Source organism: Nyctibius grandis, chromosome 8 (assembly GCF_013368605.1).
Source record: "Nyctibius grandis isolate bNycGra1 chromosome 8, bNycGra1.pri, whole genome shotgun sequence".
NCBI lineage: Eukaryota > Metazoa > Chordata > Aves > Nyctibiiformes > Nyctibiidae > Nyctibius > Nyctibius grandis.
In genome coordinates, this window is record NC_090665.1 from 2366326 (window position 1) to 2386694 (window position 20369).

Sequence of the window (20369 nt, forward strand, 5' to 3'; positions counted from 1 at the left end):
GGCTGATGTAGCTTTTATGTGTTTAAAAAGTGTAACAGAAAATTTTAAAAAAATCTTATTTATGCACATTTGATACTGTTAAAATAGAGCCATAAAGAATATTTTAACTGACACAGTATCATTAATGACTCCCTCTTCCTCAAAGTATAGTTGTGGTACAAGACTAGTTGATCTTCTCAGAGTACACTGTTTGGATATGGTGATTAATTCCCAAACTCCCCCCAAGTGTCATGAAGTCTTTCAGAAAAAAAAAGAAGTTGAAAAGGCAATTTTGACTTTTTTCTTTGGAGAAGTTCCTGAGGCAAATCTGTCTTTAAAAAGAACAATATTTCTATCCCTCTGGGATTTCAGAGGAACATGCCAGACAGAGTTCCTTGAAGCAGTGTTTTAGAGTCAGACTGAGTCTGGAAACAAGTAGATCCAAAATTATCTTCAGTACTTCTGGACTGAGTTGGAATTTGTCCAAAGACATCAGCTGTGCTAGATCAACAGGAGGCTGCAGAAAACTCTGACACCAACAGAAATGCCATGAAGAAGTCTATCACAGGAAATTTAATTAGCTTCCCCTTAACATCAAGATAGAAGGTTTTGACAAAAATGCCAAAAGCAACTAATTACTACAAGATTTAGGACAAAAAGACACGTAGAGATGCAGACACTGGGAGATTACTCTCCCAGCCTCGACAGAGAAGAGAGTTAGACTGCAGCTGGATCTACATCACTCCTAAAAATTAAGAAAGAGAAGCACAGGAACATTCAAGATGCTCATGAGGCCTCAGCAAATTTTGCTGGGTAAAAAAACCCCATGTGCAGGCATATAAATGCACTGACTTAGCAACCTTTTTTGTAAAAGATAATAAAAAAAATTCAAATATTCTCCTTTATGAAGTACAGAACATCCACAAAAACATCTAAGCACTCTGATATTAAAAACATTTACTTTCAAGTAAATAGGATAACATTGAATAAATAGAATCACTAAAAAAGATAAATGTTTTTACTAAATCTATTAATTAAAATAGGCAACGTTCTTCTAAAACAGCATTAATCAAATAGTGCAAAATTAACTTCTATTAAACAAGGTGATAATAACCCCAGTGATAATGAAGACATTAAAAAAAAGTAACAACTTATAGCTAACTTCATTTATATTGTTGATTTTGTGTTTCCATTTCTCCCCTTCTCATAAGAATTTCAAGCTAGACCAGTGTGAAGACTTAACAGACACAGTTTTATTCATTCAAATTCAACGTAACTACAATATAAACTATGAAATTTAGGATTCCATCTTCTAAACATATGTCAAGGATTAAATTATTTTTCCAAAACATTCTATTGTATTTATCCCATAGAATGAAGTATTTACATTCTACACATTTTATTGAAAGCACTTTTCATAAATTTTAATACTAGATTTTTGTCTCCTTGCATTTCTTCGTGGCACGTCAACTTTGTATATTAAAAAAATGAAAAGGCTTTATTTTGAAAGACCACTCTATTATTTTAGTTTTCAAAACACTTCATTACTTTAGGCATGCTTACCTGTAACCAGTGCTGTTCCTTCATAATTCCACCTCCCTGCAAGTACAGCTCCACAGTGTGCTTCTACGCTTTTCTCTACTCTTCCTAATTTTGAAATCAAGTGGAACTTCCCTAAACAAAAGCCCAAGATAGAAACAGTGTTTCTGATTTTGTGAATTGGTATTTACGACTGTAACAGCATCATCTTCTGTTAAAAATACACACATAAAATATGATGAAGAAATAAACAACAACAACAAAAATGAACAAAACATGTAATTATGTGGTTCACAGCTATGATTAGCCCAAACAAATGGTGTCTTACAGAAGAACTGAAGCTTGAGGACACAGCCTCAAGCTTGGCCAGGGGAGGTTCAGGTTGGACATTAGGAAGCATTTCTTCTCAGCAAGGGTCATTAGCCATTGGAAGGGGCTGCCCAGGGAGGTGGTGGAGTCACCATCTCTGGAGGGGTTTAAGAAAAGCCTGGACATGGCACTTAGTGCCCTGGTCTAGTTGCCATGGTGGTGTCAGGGCAATGGTTGGACTCAATGATCCCAGAGGGCTCTTCCAACCTGATTGATTCTGTGAACTTGTAAACTAGCTACAACGTTGGTTTTGTGTTGTTTTTTTTTTTCCTTTTGCTATGTATAATCTTTGTTTTGCCCATTCATTTCTCTTATGTCCCTCTAAGGTTTGCATGTTTCTCTGGGGACCCAACTGCCTGATGTTATTTCATTGTCTGACAGCTAACAAACAGAGGTACATACACTGCAGCCCAGGAGAGTCCTTGTGTTTTCTTTTTTAAGATCTGAAAAATCACTCAGCACCAGGAGGATAATGGAAAAGCTAGAACAATCCGACCATCGGTGAGTGCGCTGCTCTGAGGAAGCATTGCTGCTTGCATTATGGAGCTGTTGTGGAAATTCACAGCAGCCAAAAACAAAGCTATTAATGATTTCAACAGAAGCATGAGGAAGTCTTTCTTTCCAAATGAGGGATGTTGCTTAAATCCAGGAAGATCAAATTTAAACTGGACCAAAGAGCAGACAAAGGCGGACTTGGAAACACGTGGCAGAACAAACGCATGGCTTAGAGGAGTTCAGTGATCCAAATTAACTACTTTAAAACCAAAACTCTTTTAAAATTATTTTATCTGCCAGCCCGTGAGCCGCTATAAGCAACTTCCAGAGTGACCAGAATTCTTTGAAATAACAGTACACAGATATCTCACACTAAGTGTGTGCAAATGCTCCATCACTTAAGATGGGATAATTTTTCCATTAATAGCATCCTGCTTGGGAATATGAATTACAAAACAGATCGTACCTGATAAGCCAGAACCAGAAACTAAATACCTGACTATTTCAGTCAAGACCCACATTATCAAGATCAAAACGTGTATGCAGGTGATGAGTTAAGTATTAACTGCGTAGAAGATAAAAACACATGACATCACTGCACTAAACGCACATTCAAAACGGCAAAATTTAGGTGGCCTGCACTGCCAGAAGCTTGAAAACACCTTTTATTGTGTTCTGGTTTCTTGTGTTTTATTTCACACTTAATTAGAAAGAAAAAAACAAACCAAACACCAAAAAAACCCAACAACAAAAACCAAAGTCAGACTAAATACAAATAAAAAGCATTCTGGTAGGTCTGTCAGTAAATAACTGGGCTCTCCATAGTATTATTCAAATTAATACAATCACACTTTGTCTTCATTTTACTTTTAATTACATAAACAAAAAGGGATAATCATCCAGCCAAAGCTCTGCCAATGCAAGATTTCCAAGCAAAAGATTTTTAACACTGAAGAGGAAAAAGAATGGTTTGTATCAGTTTATTTGGACAGACCATTTGAAATATCATACACAACTACACATCTTTGCTTTTCTTTGTCACTCCTATTCATATCTACCAGTGCACTCTGAACAGCTCGTTAATCCCATTTTTTTCTGAATTCACAGAACTAATATTATTACTAAGACCACTTCTTCCTCATTTAGTTAATTTTTAGTTTCCTAAAATTTTCAGTAGTGGTATTCTGCATTTAATGCATTATTTTACAATTATAACACATATTGTATATAATTAATGCAACAGTTATTTTATAGAACATCTCTCAGGTCTGAGAGTGTCATTTTTTGTGTATGAGCAATAAGTGGATTCACGGGAATTCGGTGGTTAAATGTTATTTTCTCCAATTAAATTGTCAAAATGCTCTTTTCTGGCTTTAAAATGCATTAACAACCACGTTTTATTTTCTGATCACCTGTCTTTTTCGAGGCATAACGTACTCATTCAATCTACAGCCACTACTTTTTTCATTGCAGAATGCTTAAACCTATTCTGATCATAAGACTATGAATATTCTCATGCCATTACCTATTCATCATTAAGCAGCTGAGCTCATCATAGCTGTTATGAACATACTTCACTAATTTCCCTTGCAAAATAAAAAAGAGCTTTGCAAATCAGGAGCTGACATACCCAGAGATCTAACTCAAAAGGCATCCATCAACTTCCAGTATCCAATCTGAAACACTCAGAATGACTTTTTTAAGGATAGAAAGAATTCTACGGCACTTTATATATTGAAAGAGTAGCTTCTGCTGACCCAGGTACAACCCATGAGACCTCAATACTTCTGTAAGCAAACCCCTCAAGCCATAAGAGAAAAAATAACTTAATAAATTTACTTTTCCAACATGTGAATTTACAACTGATGACAGTCAGATGAACTGACTCATTAGACACTGCTTTTTTCATTGCGTTCACACACACAGAGGTTGCTCCACAAGCAACGTTTCAATGGATTTCTCTGCCTTCTGTTCTTCAACTTAACGCTGAGGTAGTAGAGGCTTTCAAATTAGAACTTACTGCCTTGTACACAACTAAGAAAGGGAAAATTTTAGCTGTATGCTTGGAGTAGATAGAAGTGATGCAACTTAATAATACTTTACATCTCAGATTTGTAAAATACTGTTCCTTTATTTTTATTAAATATCGAAGCCAGAAGCTGTCCTCAATCTTAAAGTGACTCTCCAGTTTTGGGGGAATTTTAAGCGGCAGATTAGCAGCCTATTCAAATACAGAGTAGAAAACACGTATGTTTTGGTCATTACTTTTCATAGACTCTTAAATGCTGACCTAATGTAAAATTATCAATAACATAAGTTGAAAAAAATAGGTCTATTCCCTTATGATTTGTGCTTAATAAGCAGTTTAAAGCTGAATATATTCTTTATTTTTGTAAAAAAAGCAGCAACGAGATCAATGGAAGTAGGAAGTAAGAGAACAATATCCCACAAGAGATGCAGCTCAGAAGAAAACCCAAGAGGATTAAATTTACATTTACTCTAATTTCACAAACATCTGGAGTTCAACCAGGAATTAATGCAACCCTGTAAAGACATTATACTCCATTTCCATTGGATTCAGCAAATTTCCAGGAATTCTTATCACACGGATGAATTAGCTTTTGCAGGAAAATTGCAGGCTTGACACGTAAGGCATGATATATAAGTAATAAACAGAATGTTATATGTAAGGTTTTTACAAAATGGCAATTAAACAACAGAACTTGTTCATGCACTTTTACAGTGCAATAATTCACTTGCATATGCAAAAAAAAAATCTTTACAAGGTAAGTCCTCTTTATTGAAAGTGCTAAGTTACTCTAGGAGATAAAAACTTGGAAATTTTCTGCATTAAGTTTTAATCTTAATTTATTCTTTCACAAGTTAGGTTAGCACTGTTTTGTATTTCAATTTCACTGAAAAAAACCCAAACCCAACACCAAAACCCTACGATTTTTTGGCAAATACATCTCATGAACAGTCTTCCAGAAATTGAATGTTCAGGATGAGTTTACCAATCAATGCTAAGAGCTTATCCTTTAGTCCTAACAACAGTTAACTAGGTAAAAAAATCCCTACAAGAGACAAGATGAAGTACTCGCTTGTGCAAGACAAAACCTGAAGATCTCAGGTTTCTTCATCCCATTTTGTTTACAATTAGCACCCTATATAAACAAATTGGGAATTACTCAGTTCAGTTAAACAGGAATTACATCCTATCTTCCTTCCACAATATCACATGTTACCAGAATCCCAGAATCAATGAGGTTGGAAGAGCCCTCTGGGATCATCGAGTCCAACCATTGCCCTGACACCACCATGGCAACTAGACCAGGGCACTAAGTGCCATGTCCAGGCTTTTCTTAAACCCCTCCAGAGGTGGTGACTCCACCACCTTCCTACTGCAGAGTATCTGCTGCTCTGTACCAACCATAAAGCATTTAGTTTTAACAGCAATTAATCCAGCAAAGCTCAGTCCTACTTCGCGCTGTGCTACGCTAGCAAAACAGGAGCACTCAAATTAACGACAGGAATAGCAATAAAGGCCCCAGCTGTCCAGAAGGAATGCAAGGGCTGAATAAAAACTAAACTCACTAAACAATACAAAATTATCTAACACTCAATCACCGGCCTGGCTTGAAGAACTAAAGGAAGTGTCATCTTGGGAAAGGGGGAAGTGAGCGGATTGCAGACTTTGATCAGACAATACCTAACCCAGCTACACCACCATTAAGATGGTAAGTCTTAGGGATGTGCTGAGAACTGGACAATTTGAAGGGCCTACACATTTGTAAAAAGAAAAAAAAAAAAACAAACAAAAAATAAAAAACCCCACTGCAATAAATTTGGCAAAGACAGCCAAAACAGCTCATGCTGCATGCAAGAAACAGCTGCATTAAAAGAAAGTGAAAGTTAATCAAGCTGATCTCCAAAAGCTGGAGAATGATACAACTGACAGACTCTCAAGTGCACATGAATTCTAGCAGAGGTAGAACTACATGATCATTTACATGTTTCACTGAATTTTTTTTCACATTCAGTAATTTTTTTTTATTATTGTTATGGAGGAGAGAGCATTTTTCTTGACCTTCCTCTCACTATGTCTTGTAGTTGAAATCTTTATAAAGTACTTCAACATTATCTACAATCCTAGGATGATAACTTTAGACAAAAAAAGTTACATGCAAATGAACACAAAAGCCTTATCGATGAAAATGCAGATCAACATTAAGGGACTGGTTTAGAATTTGTTCATCACACAACTAAAATCTCGAGCAGCAAGAAAAATCATTTGCTAAGCTGCAAGAACTCCTCACTTTAAACCTCTGCCATTGACTTATGTCACTTAAAGTAATCCAACTTCTAGTAATTAATTGCAAAGCTCCTAATGCATCCTGGAAAAGATTCTGGGGCCTACCTATACATGGTGCTATTCATGAATCTTTATTCCTAAACTGTAGCTCTCTGTTGCAGTTTCACTTAATCCACTTACGGGAGAAGGTCAAGCATTCGTAGCTACTGGACATTATATTTAAGAACTGATTTCTTACCTAAATTTGCACTGGGTTCACGTACAGACTAAAGTACTTCCAAATGTACAACTCCTCCAACATGCTCATTTTTGAACACTTCTGAAAAAAAATCAACTTTCCACCTCTCTAAACACATCTATTAACATGTTTTATTTTTCATTTCTTAGTGATACAAAAAGCAGAGAAAAATGAGAAAAAATGCACAGCAGAGTTTTAAAAGTATTCTTTTTCATGAAGGTAGCAGTAGCCCTTACATATTTCTTCAATCAACTGTCAAAGCATTATTCAAGCAGAACATGAAATATTAGCATACTATTTTAATAACACTGGAAAACTGACTGAATAAATTAAGAGAAGATCTGACTTACTACAGTTGCTCTTTTGCTCACTATTTACACATACAATTTAGAATGTTACAGAAACAGGACATTAGAAATACAAATGTGAAAACTGAGAAAGAAAAAGAAAGGAGAAAAAAGCATGGAATTAAGAGCACCAGCTGACCTATCGAAATCCCTCCATCCCACGTTTATCATTGAAAGGAAAAGAATACAAATCCCACAGAAATTAGCTCAGTTAATACCAATCACTGACTGACACTCTGAAGAAGTAGAAGTACTGAGTATCTTGAAGAAATCTTGGCCTCCAATCTATGAACTGAACTCTTGAGTCCTCCTAATCTTTTAACTGCAACTATTGCCAAAAGTCAGAGAAATCACCAAAATTTCATGCAAGGAATGAATTTCCTCCACCTTCTTCAAGTACATATTACTTCTCTCCATCCATACACAAAGCCATGCTGGACCCATCAGCTCCAGACTGCTAATGCCCAGTAACAAACCTTCTGTTCCCAATCAAGCTCACTGTTAAGCCAGCCAAAAGCTCACAATAAGTTCCCCTCACCAAAGAAAACATACCAGATCCACAAATTCAAGGGTCTGGCCAAAACATGGGCAGAAGTTAGCTGGAAATTATCCATCAGTCCCATTAAAACTATCAATAGGTCCCTGTGAAAGCTATCAAGAGGGTCATGGGCAGATGGCCATTATTATCCTGCTGGAAACTCTCTACAACAATTGACCATGCTCTGTTCTCCCTGAAAAAGCTGGCAGAGCTTTAGAGCAGCAGATTGCTTTGAGTTCAGTGTTGAGAAACTCCCATCACTGCCATTTGTGCAGAAACACAGCTTTACCACCAAGATCTTTGACCGCTGACAAAAGAATATAAACTAAGTTGAGTATGTTGATGCGATCTGCTCTTTTGTGGCACATAATTACCAGTACCAGCAGGATAATTTAATTGACTTACTCTGAAACCTTCAACAGCATTATCAACTGAGTAAAACACAAAGGTATAAAAAGTTAAGATGGGCGTAAGGACTGTCCATCTTCTGCAAGCAGGTCACACAGCTCTTCCAAGCCCTTGTATGCCAAGGTCTTGGATGTAACATATGAAAGTATCAGAAATCATTCACAAACTAACGCACCAACCCCACCAGCAAGTTCTTGGCAGTGGATTGTCAGTTAGGCAGTCCCAGTCTACATCAACGACTTGTTTCTTAGCAGAGCTTTTATTCCAACACAGTTTTTATAACAAGGTCAAAATAAGCTAGCAGACTTCATAAAGGATCAACCCTTTTTTAAAATTGGTAGGTTCAGGAAGAAACACTCATCTGAGCTACACTGTTTCCACATGGTAGGGTCTTCATAACAGAAATAAGAGGAGAGTGGTGTTAAGAAAATTTATTCTTCATCATTTTTCATATTCTGATGAAATAAAGAATTAGATCAAGAAGAAGAGACTCCAGTGTTTTTCCTTAAAGAAAAGGGATGAGAGGGGAAAAAAAAAACAAAGGGGAAAACATGCACAGAAAATTCCTGATGGCATGGAACAAAATCCCCATTACAGTACTAAGCAGATAAACTCTGATCTGAACTGTATGGACTGCTTCATAATAAATGTAAAATAATAATGAAGCCAGTTACCTAAGATTGCTTCGCTGAACTGGGAATATATCTGTCTTCATGCAGGATGAAAAATGTGACTGTGTGCAAGCTGGGCAAAATCAATTCCTAGCCTCTTTGGGGAGGAGGGATATTCAAGACTCCACAGAAGCCAGACACAAGACATGCTCTTGTAACACGCCCAAGAAATGGACTACATTGACATTAAACATCATGGCTGAGCAATTTCAGTAACTTGGTCAGCAGTTTTCATAACTACAAGCAATCTAGTATCTATGTAGGCATGCAGAACAGACATATTTAAAGCTACTGGTTTATGAAATTGAAAAAAAGATGGTAGAAATTGACCTTACATAAAAAATTACATATCTGCTGTCAGAGGTACGTTTGATAACATCATATCAGAGAAAATTACAGTAACACAATGTATTAAATTTGAAGCAATTATTGGTTTTACACCAGTGCAACTGGTATATAGATATTTGAAGTTGCTTTATTGCAGACTATTTAACTGCAAATAACTTCTCATATATTTGAGTGACATGAGCACAAAGTAGTATGAAATTATAAATATTTCATATTGACTTACCATCAGAACTTGTTAGAACAAAGCTCTCAGCATGGGACTGCTTCTTCCCACCTATACTTCTGGGAAACCAGTGCAGATCTATGGGATAAATATCATCTGGAAGTTTCACTACTCGAGTAGTCTCACTAGTTAAGAGGTTCCATTTCATAATCTGGTGATCATCACTGCAGGAATATAGTTCATCAGCTGTAGTCCACCCCACACAGCTAACTAATTCTTTATGTTTAAGTAAATTAAGGAAGACTGAAAATTTTAATAAGGAAGTCTGAAAATATTAATTATTAAAAATAAGCTTACACAATATCTCATCTAGGCTATACAGAAGTGAAGGAACAGCACAGGAAGATTGTTTTGATAAGATTTCATGGAATGTTTTAGATAAAGAAAACACGATTCTTCATTTTTTTCTTTGCTCTTTTGCTTCAAGAAAAGAGCTGGCAGAAATTCAGCAAAAAATAAAGCAAACTGTATCATGTAAAAATATAATTCTTACTATGATGCATACTTATTGAAACATCACTGAAATGTTGGGTTACACCTCTAAGAGGGTTTTAGTGCACAATGCAAGTGCAAAACACCAAACCATCATTCAAACGTATCAGTTTATTACCACCACATCATATATAGTTGACATATCTAATTTATTAGTAGGAGAATTATACAATTTTGTTTATATCTGCTACATGCATCTCTTATTACAAGCAAGTAGATATATCACTACTCCTGTTTACTGTCTGGGAAAGCTTTTAACTTATCACTGAATAAGAAAGGAAAGGAAAACTCACAACTTTCTAGCAAAAACTTGATAGCTTTGGAAAGGAAGGTAGTACTCTAAGTGTGTTCAACATCTCTTTAAATGTTGCCCTTAAACACTGCACTGAATGGCAAGGTGAGGAAAAGAAAAAGAAAAAAAAAAAGCCACTTGCAATTTACAAATATTTTACTATGACATTTATCAGAAAGAAATCCTTTCTGGAAAAGAGTCTATTCAGGATTAACATGCTGTTCTAGGGTTTGTTCTGAGACAAAGGATATGTTTTGGTTCCTTTAAAAGTGAAGTCTTCAGTCTCATTTCAGTTGGTCAAGTGGAGCATTAAAAAAACATACGTAGGTATAACTGTAATAAAAGAAAACAAACATATATGTAAGTAGCCAAAATTAAAAAGGAAGACACTAACACAAAAATAAAAAGTTTTGAAGTAATATTACTTTAGTACTGTGAAAAAATAAGCACCAAACCAGACGTGAGTTTAAACCAACCATTTTTTCACTATAAAAATTACTGTGTGTCAAACAGTTACTCTGCAAAATTTAAGCATTAAAAGGATAATAGACCTAAAACATAATTTTATGTGTCCAAAGAATAAAATAAGTTATTTTCAACCTTACTTTACATTAACTGATAAACAGACATGATAGTTATTTTTAAATAATTATATGTCTCATACTTGAATGTCTAATTTCCTTCTCCTACCCTTATCCAAAAACTGCTCAGGGAGCCTCATCATCAAGGCATTTAAAATGGGCCTGTTTGTGCTAAACTTTCAAGGTAGCCTTTTAATCACGTCCTTGACTTCTATATGGTGGCAACGCTGCTGTTCAGCACCTGCATGTACCTGTTCAGCACACGCCACATCGTCTTCTGCTGATCAGTTGTTGAGCTAGTCTCTGTGCCACAAATTCTAAAACTAAATCCCCAAACGTAAGATTTGTATATAGCAAAGAAACAGCACGGAGTAAAACAGTATTAAAGATTTATTCTCACTTTAGTATAAGCATCTCTGTGTAACACAATACCTCATGTTTATTTGGCTGCAGGGATCTTATCTGCTTCTATTTTCTGCGCACAATCACACCTTGCTAAACCCACCTTTTCAGCTGATGGTTGGTAGTTTTTAATTGTTTATTTCTCCCTTAGAGTTTCAGCAGGCACGTCGCTACTGTCAGCTTCCAGCTTGTGCTCCCTCCCTGCTCCCACCACACGGAGTCCAGTTATTTTCCTTTCAAAGACAAGGCCAGAACTTTATTAGAATCGTTGAAAACGTCTTAAACTCTATTTACGTGCACCTAATGGCAAAACACGCCCTTATGTCGCACAGCTCACCTGCTCTTATCAACAGGTACACCATCGTTACCCATCCTAGTACCTACACCACATACAACTCCTCAACAGCGGGTTAGCTCAAAGCATTTACTAGGAGTTTTACAAAAGATGGGGCAATAACGAGGAGTTACGCTGACACAGTGCGGGCGGGGATGGCGGCGGCGGGGCGGCAGCTCGCTCCTCACAGCGCGGCTGTCGCTCCCCGCGCTGAGGGAACCGCGGCCGCCGGTGACCCCTCCCCAAGCCCCCGGACAGCCTCAGGCGCCGCACGGACGGCGAAGCCCGCTCTCCGGCCGTTCCAGCGCACCCTTTTCCCTCAGTTTCCAGCTTCTCAAGCTGCACATTGTCCGCCTCCCCCGCGACAAAACGGCCTCCCCCCCCGCGCCGCGTTTACTCCAGGCGAGCGCCAGCGCCCGTTTCCCTCAGGGCCGCCGGGGGTCGAGACTCCCCCGCCCTTACCTCGCCGCCCGGCTGCCTCCCGGAGCTCTCCCTCCCCTTCTTCCCACGCCGAGCCGGGGGGGGGGGGGGGTCAGGGCTCCCGACCCTCTCGCCCACCGCGGCGGTGAGTCACATCTGCCTCCCCCGACGGCGAGGGGAGGGGGCTCGCCGCCACCGCCTACCCCAGCCCGCCTTTACCTGCGCCGGCAGCCAGACGGAGAGCGCAGAGCGGCGGGGACCGCTGCCTCAGCGGCCGGCTCCCGGGCCCCGGCGGCTCCCGCGCTGATCCCGCCTTCCCCGCGGCGCCACAGGGCCAAGCGGCGGCTGCCCGCACCCCCCCTCCGCGGCCAAGCGCCTCCGTCTCTATAGCGACTTCCCGCGAGACTACTTCTTCTTCTTCTTCCTCCTCCTCCTCCTCCTCCTCCTCCTCCCCATCCCCGTCCCCGTCCCACCGCCACCTCACGGGCCCTCCCCGACCAGGTGACACGGCCCGCTGGCGTCACCGCGCCGCCCGTTAATTAATACCGCTTTAAAAGCGGCGTGTCCCCACAATTTTTAATTAATTTTTTAACCTTTTTTTTTTTCTTTTTAATAACAACAGACCTCCTTGGCGCTGCCGCCCCGGCCCCCACCACCGCCTCACCGCCCGTTACCCGAGCAACCAAGCGCCGCCCACTGACCTACTTCGAACATTAAAATAAATCCTTTCCACGCCGGGGGGCCGCGGGCACGGCCGCTGTCACCCTCAACCCCGAGTCTCCCCCTTCTCTCCCTTAAAAAACGCCGCTCCCCGACGCGAGCGGGTTTATTTTACTTTATTCTCCTCCCGCCCAGCCCGTCCGCGCAGTAACGGAAAACAAGATGGCGGCCGCGGGGCTCTTTTTTTCCCTCCTTTCAAACCCGCGGGAGGCCGGCCCCCTCCCTTCCCAGCATGCCCCGCGCTTTTTCTAACGAATTTCGGTTCGAGTTCGCCGTTTGGGCGCCATTTTCGAGTGTAGAAGCCGCCGAGCCGCGGCGGGAGCCCAAGACCGCCCGCGCTACCGCAACTCGCAGCCTCGCTGGGGCCGGGCGCCGCCAGCCCTCGAAGGTACCAGCTCGGCGGGTATTGCGGGGTAGCTCGGCGGGGCAGGGTTTGGGGTAGAGGCGCCGGCAGTTTGCCCGAGGGCAGGTGGAGTTTGGGGAGTTTCACCCACTTGTGAGCGGGGCGGTGGAGGCGTCCTCAGGGCGCTTCCCTGGGCAGGGGGGCGTCGGGTTTTGCCCCACGCTTTATTTTTCCTGTTTTCTCCTCGTCCTGAAGGAGTGAAAGGCGGCGGCAGCCCCTCTCTCCGGAGCGGTCGGGCGGGGGCTGCCCCGCCGAGGGCCCTTCCCGAGGGACTCGGGCTGCCCGACGGCCGCTCGGTCCCCGCGCCGGCGGGGCACGGCGCCCGGCGTGTCCGTCCTGGCTTGTGTCGGTAGATGGGTTTGAGGAGGGGGGATGAGAGAGGGTCCTCTGCAGCCCAAGGGAGAAAGCCCAAGGTTTCCCGCTGTGCCCTTATGGACCCCTGGGGACCGTGAATCGGAGACCCACCTCGGACGGGGAAGTACAGGGGTACGTTTCGGTAGCACCGAGGCCCGATTTTAATCCGCTTGCAAAGCGGGGACCCTTCCGTAACTAGCTCTGCCTGCTCCTTTTATGCTTGAAGTATGAGGGAGAAACCCTAAGAAAGTGCATAACGACTTGGAAAGACCGTGACAAGGGTGCAGTTGGACTTCTGAGATTAACGGACGGATTAAAAAAAAAAACACCCACAATTTTTCACTGACATGGGTTATCGCTATCACATTTAATCGGCTGTTAATCAGGAAGCCTTTCTGCCCGTCTCCGACTCTGTTTTTCGCCATCCCCCTAACAAAAACGGCACTTGGCAGGAGATCGTCGAGAGATGCTTTTAACAAACACCTTTGAGCTGACTCGGGGGAGGGGCTGGGCACGAATTTGTTAAATTTGTTAGAGTGTGTGGCAGCTGATTTATCGCGATTTAAAAGCTGAGGTCAAGTAGTTATGCTTGTTCGTTTTGTTGAAGTATCTGAGGAGGGGAGTGTTGGTAAGGTAAATAGGTCTATATTGCACAATTCTGTTGGAGTGGAGCAGTTTTGGAGAAAAAAAAAATAATCTGGTACTTTGAGAGGCTGTAATTGTCTGAGACAGCCATTGCGGAACACTTCTTAACAGGGGCATAGATTCAAATTGCCTTAAAATGAGTTCTTTCTCTCATTTCTCCCCCTCCCCCATTGTCCCAAATGAAGGACTCTCATGAGAGTGTGGGTTGGGGGTAGGTCTGAAAACGTCAAATGATTGGCACCAATTGTAAGATGACTTTCTAACCACGTCAGTTTTTTATCTTGTGAGAAGTAAACTTTCTCATGTCTGTTTTTCTGCGAGCTAACTTCGCCACTTGCTGCAATTTAAACTCTTTGGAGAGAGTTTTGCTCCTGCAGTCGTCTGTCTTCTCATCGGTTGCTTTCTATTTATACTTTTTGGGAGCTGTGCTTAAGTGCCAGCTGATGGACTTTTGTAATGTTTTGTTCTTGGTCACTTAACTTTAACACCACAACTAGATTAAGGTATTTTGTTTTGCTTTCTCTGTTAATTGTTGAATGCTGGCAGTAGTGGTTGTGTTATATTTTGCGAAACGAGTGTGTTGATTTAAACTGTTTAAGAGTCAAGTCTTTGCTATAATTATGCAGGTCTTTTTGTTTATCAGTCTATCTATATAAAATATATAGTCAGCATGGACTGTTGAAAGTAAAATGCGTGTCAGGTCTGAAACGTGTATGTGAAGAGTGCTTCCAGCAGGGTATAGACATATGGCTACTCAGTTTGTTATTGCGAATGTGTCTTTAACTCTTTTGCCCCCAGCATCACGGTTGCTTCCTCTGAGTGTAGTAACTGCATTGAACGTGGCTGTGTGAGTTTTCAGTAGGTAGATTCGTGCAGTTTCTAGAGATTAGGGTGGCTCGGTTGTTTTGGGGGGTGATGTATCTTAAAATATGAGGCTAAGCTTGAGGTTTTGTTTCAAATTTGAATTTTTGTCTTCAAAGTACCTCGAGTCTTTAGTTTCTAAATTAGTCAAACATCTGAGCAAACATGTAGGTATATTCCTTAGGGGATTGTAGTTCAATGCTTAGATCACGGGGTTTTCTTGTTTATGTTAGCAAAGGAGATAGATCCCTTCAGTAGTTTGATTGCTTGGAATGGAAGGGGAACAGCCAACAGAGATCATGCCAAGCAAGAGCACCAAAACCTCTACAGCAGCCCATGGGAAAGGCAGAGCACCCTCAGAGGAGTCCACCAGTGAGATGGAAGTGGAAAACGAAGGTGACAGACAGCTTGGCAAAGGACCTCCACAAGGTAGGTCAGAATGTTGAGGTTCTGATGGGGTGTAAACTTGATGATAGTGCCTGTTCAGCAGCAACGTTCAGTTGAATTTACCAGCTGTTCCAGATAGGATTTGCTCTTTTCTCTTCTAGAAAGGACTATGGAAAGCCTTGACTCCTGGCAAGATTAAACTGCTTTTAAAATGGTAAAGAGGGCTTGCAAAGAGTTAAAGTGTTTGGACCAGTGATTTAGTACAAGTGCAAAAGCAATTTGTAGAATTTCTCCTAATAAAGCCTATGTCATATTCCTGATCTGTAACATTGTACTTCAGATTGTGGTACAACAGCAGGATTTTTCAAATTTATATGCAGCCAATGGTATGGGATTTCTTGGAATGGAATAAATGTCAAGTTTATTTACTTAACTCTTAAAATGATTTGACTTTCTTTTTCATGAAGCAGTGTGTTTTCTTGAGTTGAGATTTTGCTGAAAACGCCTGGAAAAACAGCAGCGTGTGTCTTTGTAGGTAGCCAGATGTGCACTTATTAAAGCAAGGTATTTGACAAATAGATTAATATGTTGAAATTGGTGGCAAAAACTCCTGTCTGTGTGAAGAAAAAGTTGCTAGTAACTGTTGAAAAGCTGCTCTGCTTACAGCTAGCTGATATCCAGGGGGCCGGTTTGTTTTCGTAACAAACTTCCTGTCTTTGCAGAGCAGTTGTGCTGTCATTACAGCTTTCAGAGCATTGTGCCGCGATCCCCAAATCTTGCAGAGTGACTTGTGAGCACGCTTGAAATGTGGCTTTGCACTTATTAATTAGAAAGGCTTTGCCTGTTTCAGATTTGTAGGCTTATTGTGACGGTTGTAGCTATTGTAATTGCAGAGTGCCTATTAAAGTGTGTTAGAATAAGAATTACATAATGACAGAACAAACCCACTGGTGAATCGATGGGACATCTTAACTATCTCTTTTTTAAGATTCAGTTCATGAAAAGAAGAATTTTTAATTCCACTTAGCTCATTTTAATAATTACAGGCAGAACTATAGGCTTGGTTCGTATAGAAATGATGTTTGCTTTTCCAGTTGAACATTTTAAAAGCTGTCTAGTCATTGAGAGCTTATAGTCTTTTTTTTTTTCTTTCTTTCTGTTTATTTTGGATGGTTTTTAGCAGCCTCAAATGAGGTGCTTGATAATCGAAGTTTAGAAGAGATTTTGGGTAGCATCTCTCCTCCCCCACCTCCAGCAATGACCAATGAAGCCGGTGCTCCTCGTCTCATGATAACTCATATTGTAAACCAGAACTTCAAATCCTATGCAGGGGAGCAAACTTTGGGACCTTTTCATAAGGTATATTTCTTTTACCTTAAGTGTTTTTTAAATCAAGGTAAGACTTTGCTGTGTGTTAGTATTCCCTGCTGTATTTTCATGTAAGTTTACCTCAAAGTAACTGAAAAAGATTTCAGTTTTAGAATGACTTATATAGTGAAATTCTGAATTTTCATTATTGGACAGTAGAGAAAACAGTTAAGTGCAAGTTTCTGATGCTGTACAATTTTAATTTATCAGTAAACCTTAAAAAAGCACACTTTTCTCTTTATTTCGTTTACTGGATAACTTTTAGGGGTGTGTTTGAAGAATGAGCATATTTTTTAGTGCCCACAAGAGACTTACGTGGCTAATCATGAAACTTTTCTTGTGAACATGCTTGCTAAATGCAGTATCACTTTGAGTTAACGAGTTAAAATATAGAAAGCTGAGTTGAGGTGTGTTTTTTTTTTTTCTTAAATAAGTTGTACTGCTTTACCTTTTCAGTAAAAACTAAGCTATCAGATAGTCTGCAGCTTCATGCACTAGAAATAGTTGTGTTTTAAACTGTTCACAAATGAAATGGGTGATGTACACTGGCCAGGACCTATTTCCCTTTGAATATCACTTTTTTTTCCTTCTATTATGCAGCGTTTTTCATGTATTATTGGGCCAAATGGCAGTGGGAAATCCAATGTCATTGATTCGATGCTTTTTGTGTTTGGGTATCGAGCACAAAAAATCAGATCCAAAAAACTCTCTGTGCTGATCCATAATTCTGATGAACACACGGACATCCAGAGTTGTTCTGTGGAAGTCCACTTCCAAAAGATTATTGACAAGGTATGTATGCTTCTATTCACAACAGTGGAGGCTTTTTTTTTTTTTTATTTTAAGGATTTGAAAACTTTTAACATTTGGTTATTTTACTTTGAGCTGGGGAAAACTTCGTAGCATCATTAGTTTACCTTTGGGATGTAAAGCATCAATTCAAAGTTAATTAGCTGAAAAAGTTCCTCTATTGAGTAGTGTAGTTCTTAAAATATTAGTAGGGATTCTTTATTTTCTGCAAGACTAATACCTGGTACATGTCCATTTTTAAACTATTTAGAAGTATGTAATAATCATTTTAAGAAGGCATCACTTTAGAGTTGTCATCTCTCTTACCTCAAGTAAATAAAACTTATTTCTGAAATTAATAAGACCCCTAAAAATTTATAAATCTACATTTGGACATGTTATATATTCTTAAATTTATAATATGAGCATATATATTAAGAAATAAAACCTATTTAAGCAAAACTTTTCAAACCAAATAGAAACTATTTTAAGTTATCTAAATTTAGAAAAATATATAATGAATGTGAAACTTTCTTATTTACACTTTATATACTGTAAACATGCCTGCAATTTTAAAACAGATTTTTCGTCAAAAATTCTGGACCTCACATCCTACCACTAAATATTTTTGAACCTGATATTTTGTTTGAGTGAAATAGAAAGTGTTGGCAAATTAAAAAAAGATTTATTTTACTTGCCACTTCATGTATTGATAAAAACTTCTGGACGTTTTTGTTGATTTATTGCAATTACAGTGCACAGAATTTCTTTCTCTTTATTTAAATTTAAATTTTGTGCAGACATTCTAGCTGAAGTATCAACTGTGGAGTTTGAGGTCAATCAAAATAGTGGGAACTGTACACTGAAATTTCAAAAATTGTGTTAATAAAGTGACAATATGTACAGCCTTTGAAGGAACTGTTTTAAAAGATATATATTTTTTTTTTCTTTGACTTGATATACATACACACATACCTTTTGCTTGTATTTATAATAACTAGATTCAAAAATTATTTAATTTATTCTTTTTTTTTTTCCACTTGACTTTGTTTTAACATCCAGGAGCTAACTTTATGATCTAAAAAACTTCTGCATATACTAGATATGAATCTAGTGGGTTAATCTGGGAAAGTGGTAGGCCAGTTTAAGTCTTTACAAGCAGCATGAATCAATTTTAACTTTTTAAAATACAGTACCAGCTTTATTTTAGTTCCTGCTTTGTAGGTAAGTGTAAGATAGCTTTTGAAGCTGATGATGTCATATTTGTCACATCTTTAATGTTTTGCTTTTTTATCTTCCACAGTTTCTCTTTAGAACTACTCAGCTAAAAGTAACTCCTTTTCCTAGCACTATAACAGAGGAGTTTAAAATACAAACAGTATTTAAGTCATTCAAGACTCCCTAATGTAAAATTTAAAGGGTGGAATAGCACAGCCACTTTAAATTTGAAGTAGGCCTTTTCCTTTGTGATTTGAAGCAGTGGTAAAGAGAATAAATTAAGTATTTTGAAAGCAATAGCTTGTGTTAGAGGTGGGAAAAGCATAATATTAAAGCCATTTGGTTTAAACAATTTGGGCTATTTTTTTTGTCCAGTTCTCGAGGGTTTTTTCTCTTTTTTTTTTTTTTTTTGAGATATGCAGCTTTAAGACTGTTCCCACTTCTACTAGACCCCGGAGTACAGTTGACTTAAAACCTGAACATGATAAAACTTCTGTGCTTTATTGTGAAATATGAGGTAAACCTGTGATATAGTAATTGTTTTTCTGACTTTGTTTTTCCTCAAAACAGGAAGGAGATGATTACGAAGTCGTTCCTAACAGCAATTTTTGTGTATCTAGAACTGCCTATAGAGATAATTCTTCTGTCTACCACATCAATGGAAAGAAAAAGACATTCAAAGATGTTGGTATTCTTCTTCGAAGCCATGGAATTGATCTGGACCATAACAGGTTCTTAATTTTACAGGTTGGTGTATGAATAAAAACAATTTTAAGTAAAGCTGTATTTCCAGTTATAGTTATAAAAAATATTCTCTAGGTTTTAAGTCTTGTATTTGAGGCCTTAAAGTACTCTAGCAGCACATCATGATTTTCATGCTCTAATAAAGATGCGAATCATTATTTGCTGCTTTAGAAATTTAAGGAAGAGAAACAGTTGAAGATGCTGATACAGATTTTTCTATTAACAAATTTGTGTTCCTGACACGTGGATGAATAGAAGAGTTGTGATACTTGTTCCGCCCTAGCAGCACGTAAATATTGGAGTAGTAAAATAAACCTTAAACCCCAATATTATTGTGCTGCTTAAGCGTGGCAGAGACTCAGCAACTTGTTTATGCTTTAGATAAAAGTGCATCGATATTAACTTAAATCTTAATGATTCTACTGTTAAGTTATCTACAGCTCTCATATATAGACACGGTTTTACTGGAGAAGTATGTATATAAAAATTAACTGTGCCTAAAAACTGAGTGCAAGAAAAAACACATGGAGTGTACTTCTTGTTTACACTTGTTTAACAACTGTAGAGAACTCAAAGAATGGCAGGTTTATAGCCAATTCAAGATATGTTTTGAAAAGCTACAGTTTACAACCCAGACTGTAAAAATAATCATAGAATTTGTCAATATAATATCATTTATGTTCACATTTCACCTTAAAATTATAAGGCTTGCTGGCATCTGTTTGTTGTTTAAAAGACAGGCTGAAGAGAACTACACTAATTTTTTCTAGTTTTTAAATAAGGAGAATTTTGCTATGTACCAAACAATTACTTAAAATGTAAATTCAGTTAAAGTACTTGATGGATGTATTTAAATATTAATTCAATTGAGTACCTATTTCTGCAATTACCC

At 38.9% G+C, this 20369-nt stretch overlaps 2 protein-coding genes across 9 annotated transcripts in view; one reads left to right on the forward strand and one right to left on the reverse strand.

The window, feature by feature from the left end:
- IFT80 (intraflagellar transport 80) overlaps positions 1–12864 on the reverse strand; it is a 59419-nt gene extending 46555 nt beyond the window's left edge. For 5 of the 8 annotated variants that reach the window (XM_068406569.1, XM_068406571.1, XM_068406573.1 and 2 more), the window contains exons 1-5: positions 12208–12404; positions 11338–11467; positions 10500–10584; positions 9468–9686; positions 1543–1653 (exon numbers count right to left, since the gene is read on the reverse strand). In XM_068406569.1, the coding sequence (XP_068262670.1) occupies positions 1543–1653; positions 9468–9686; positions 10500–10539 (370 nt within the window). In that variant the 5' untranslated portion in view covers positions 10540–10584; positions 11338–11467; positions 12208–12404. Of the gene's footprint in view, positions 1–1542; positions 1654–9467; positions 9687–10499; positions 10585–11337; positions 11468–12030; positions 12119–12207; positions 12405–12689 lie in introns of those variants that run through there. The other 3 variants (XM_068406567.1, XM_068406566.1, XM_068406568.1) reach the window with 3 other exon arrangements.
- A 148-nt stretch (positions 12865–13012) lies between these two features.
- SMC4 (structural maintenance of chromosomes 4) overlaps positions 13013–20369 on the forward strand; it is a 37351-nt gene continuing 29994 nt past the window's right edge. Inside the window, exons 1-5 of the mRNA XM_068406039.1 lie at positions 13013–13096; positions 15205–15400; positions 16539–16717; positions 17327–17518; positions 19304–19480. Of these exons, the coding sequence (XP_068262140.1) occupies positions 15244–15400; positions 16539–16717; positions 17327–17518; positions 19304–19480 (705 nt within the window). The 5' untranslated portion in view covers positions 13013–13096; positions 15205–15243. The remainder of the gene's footprint in view (positions 13097–15204; positions 15401–16538; positions 16718–17326; positions 17519–19303; positions 19481–20369) is intronic.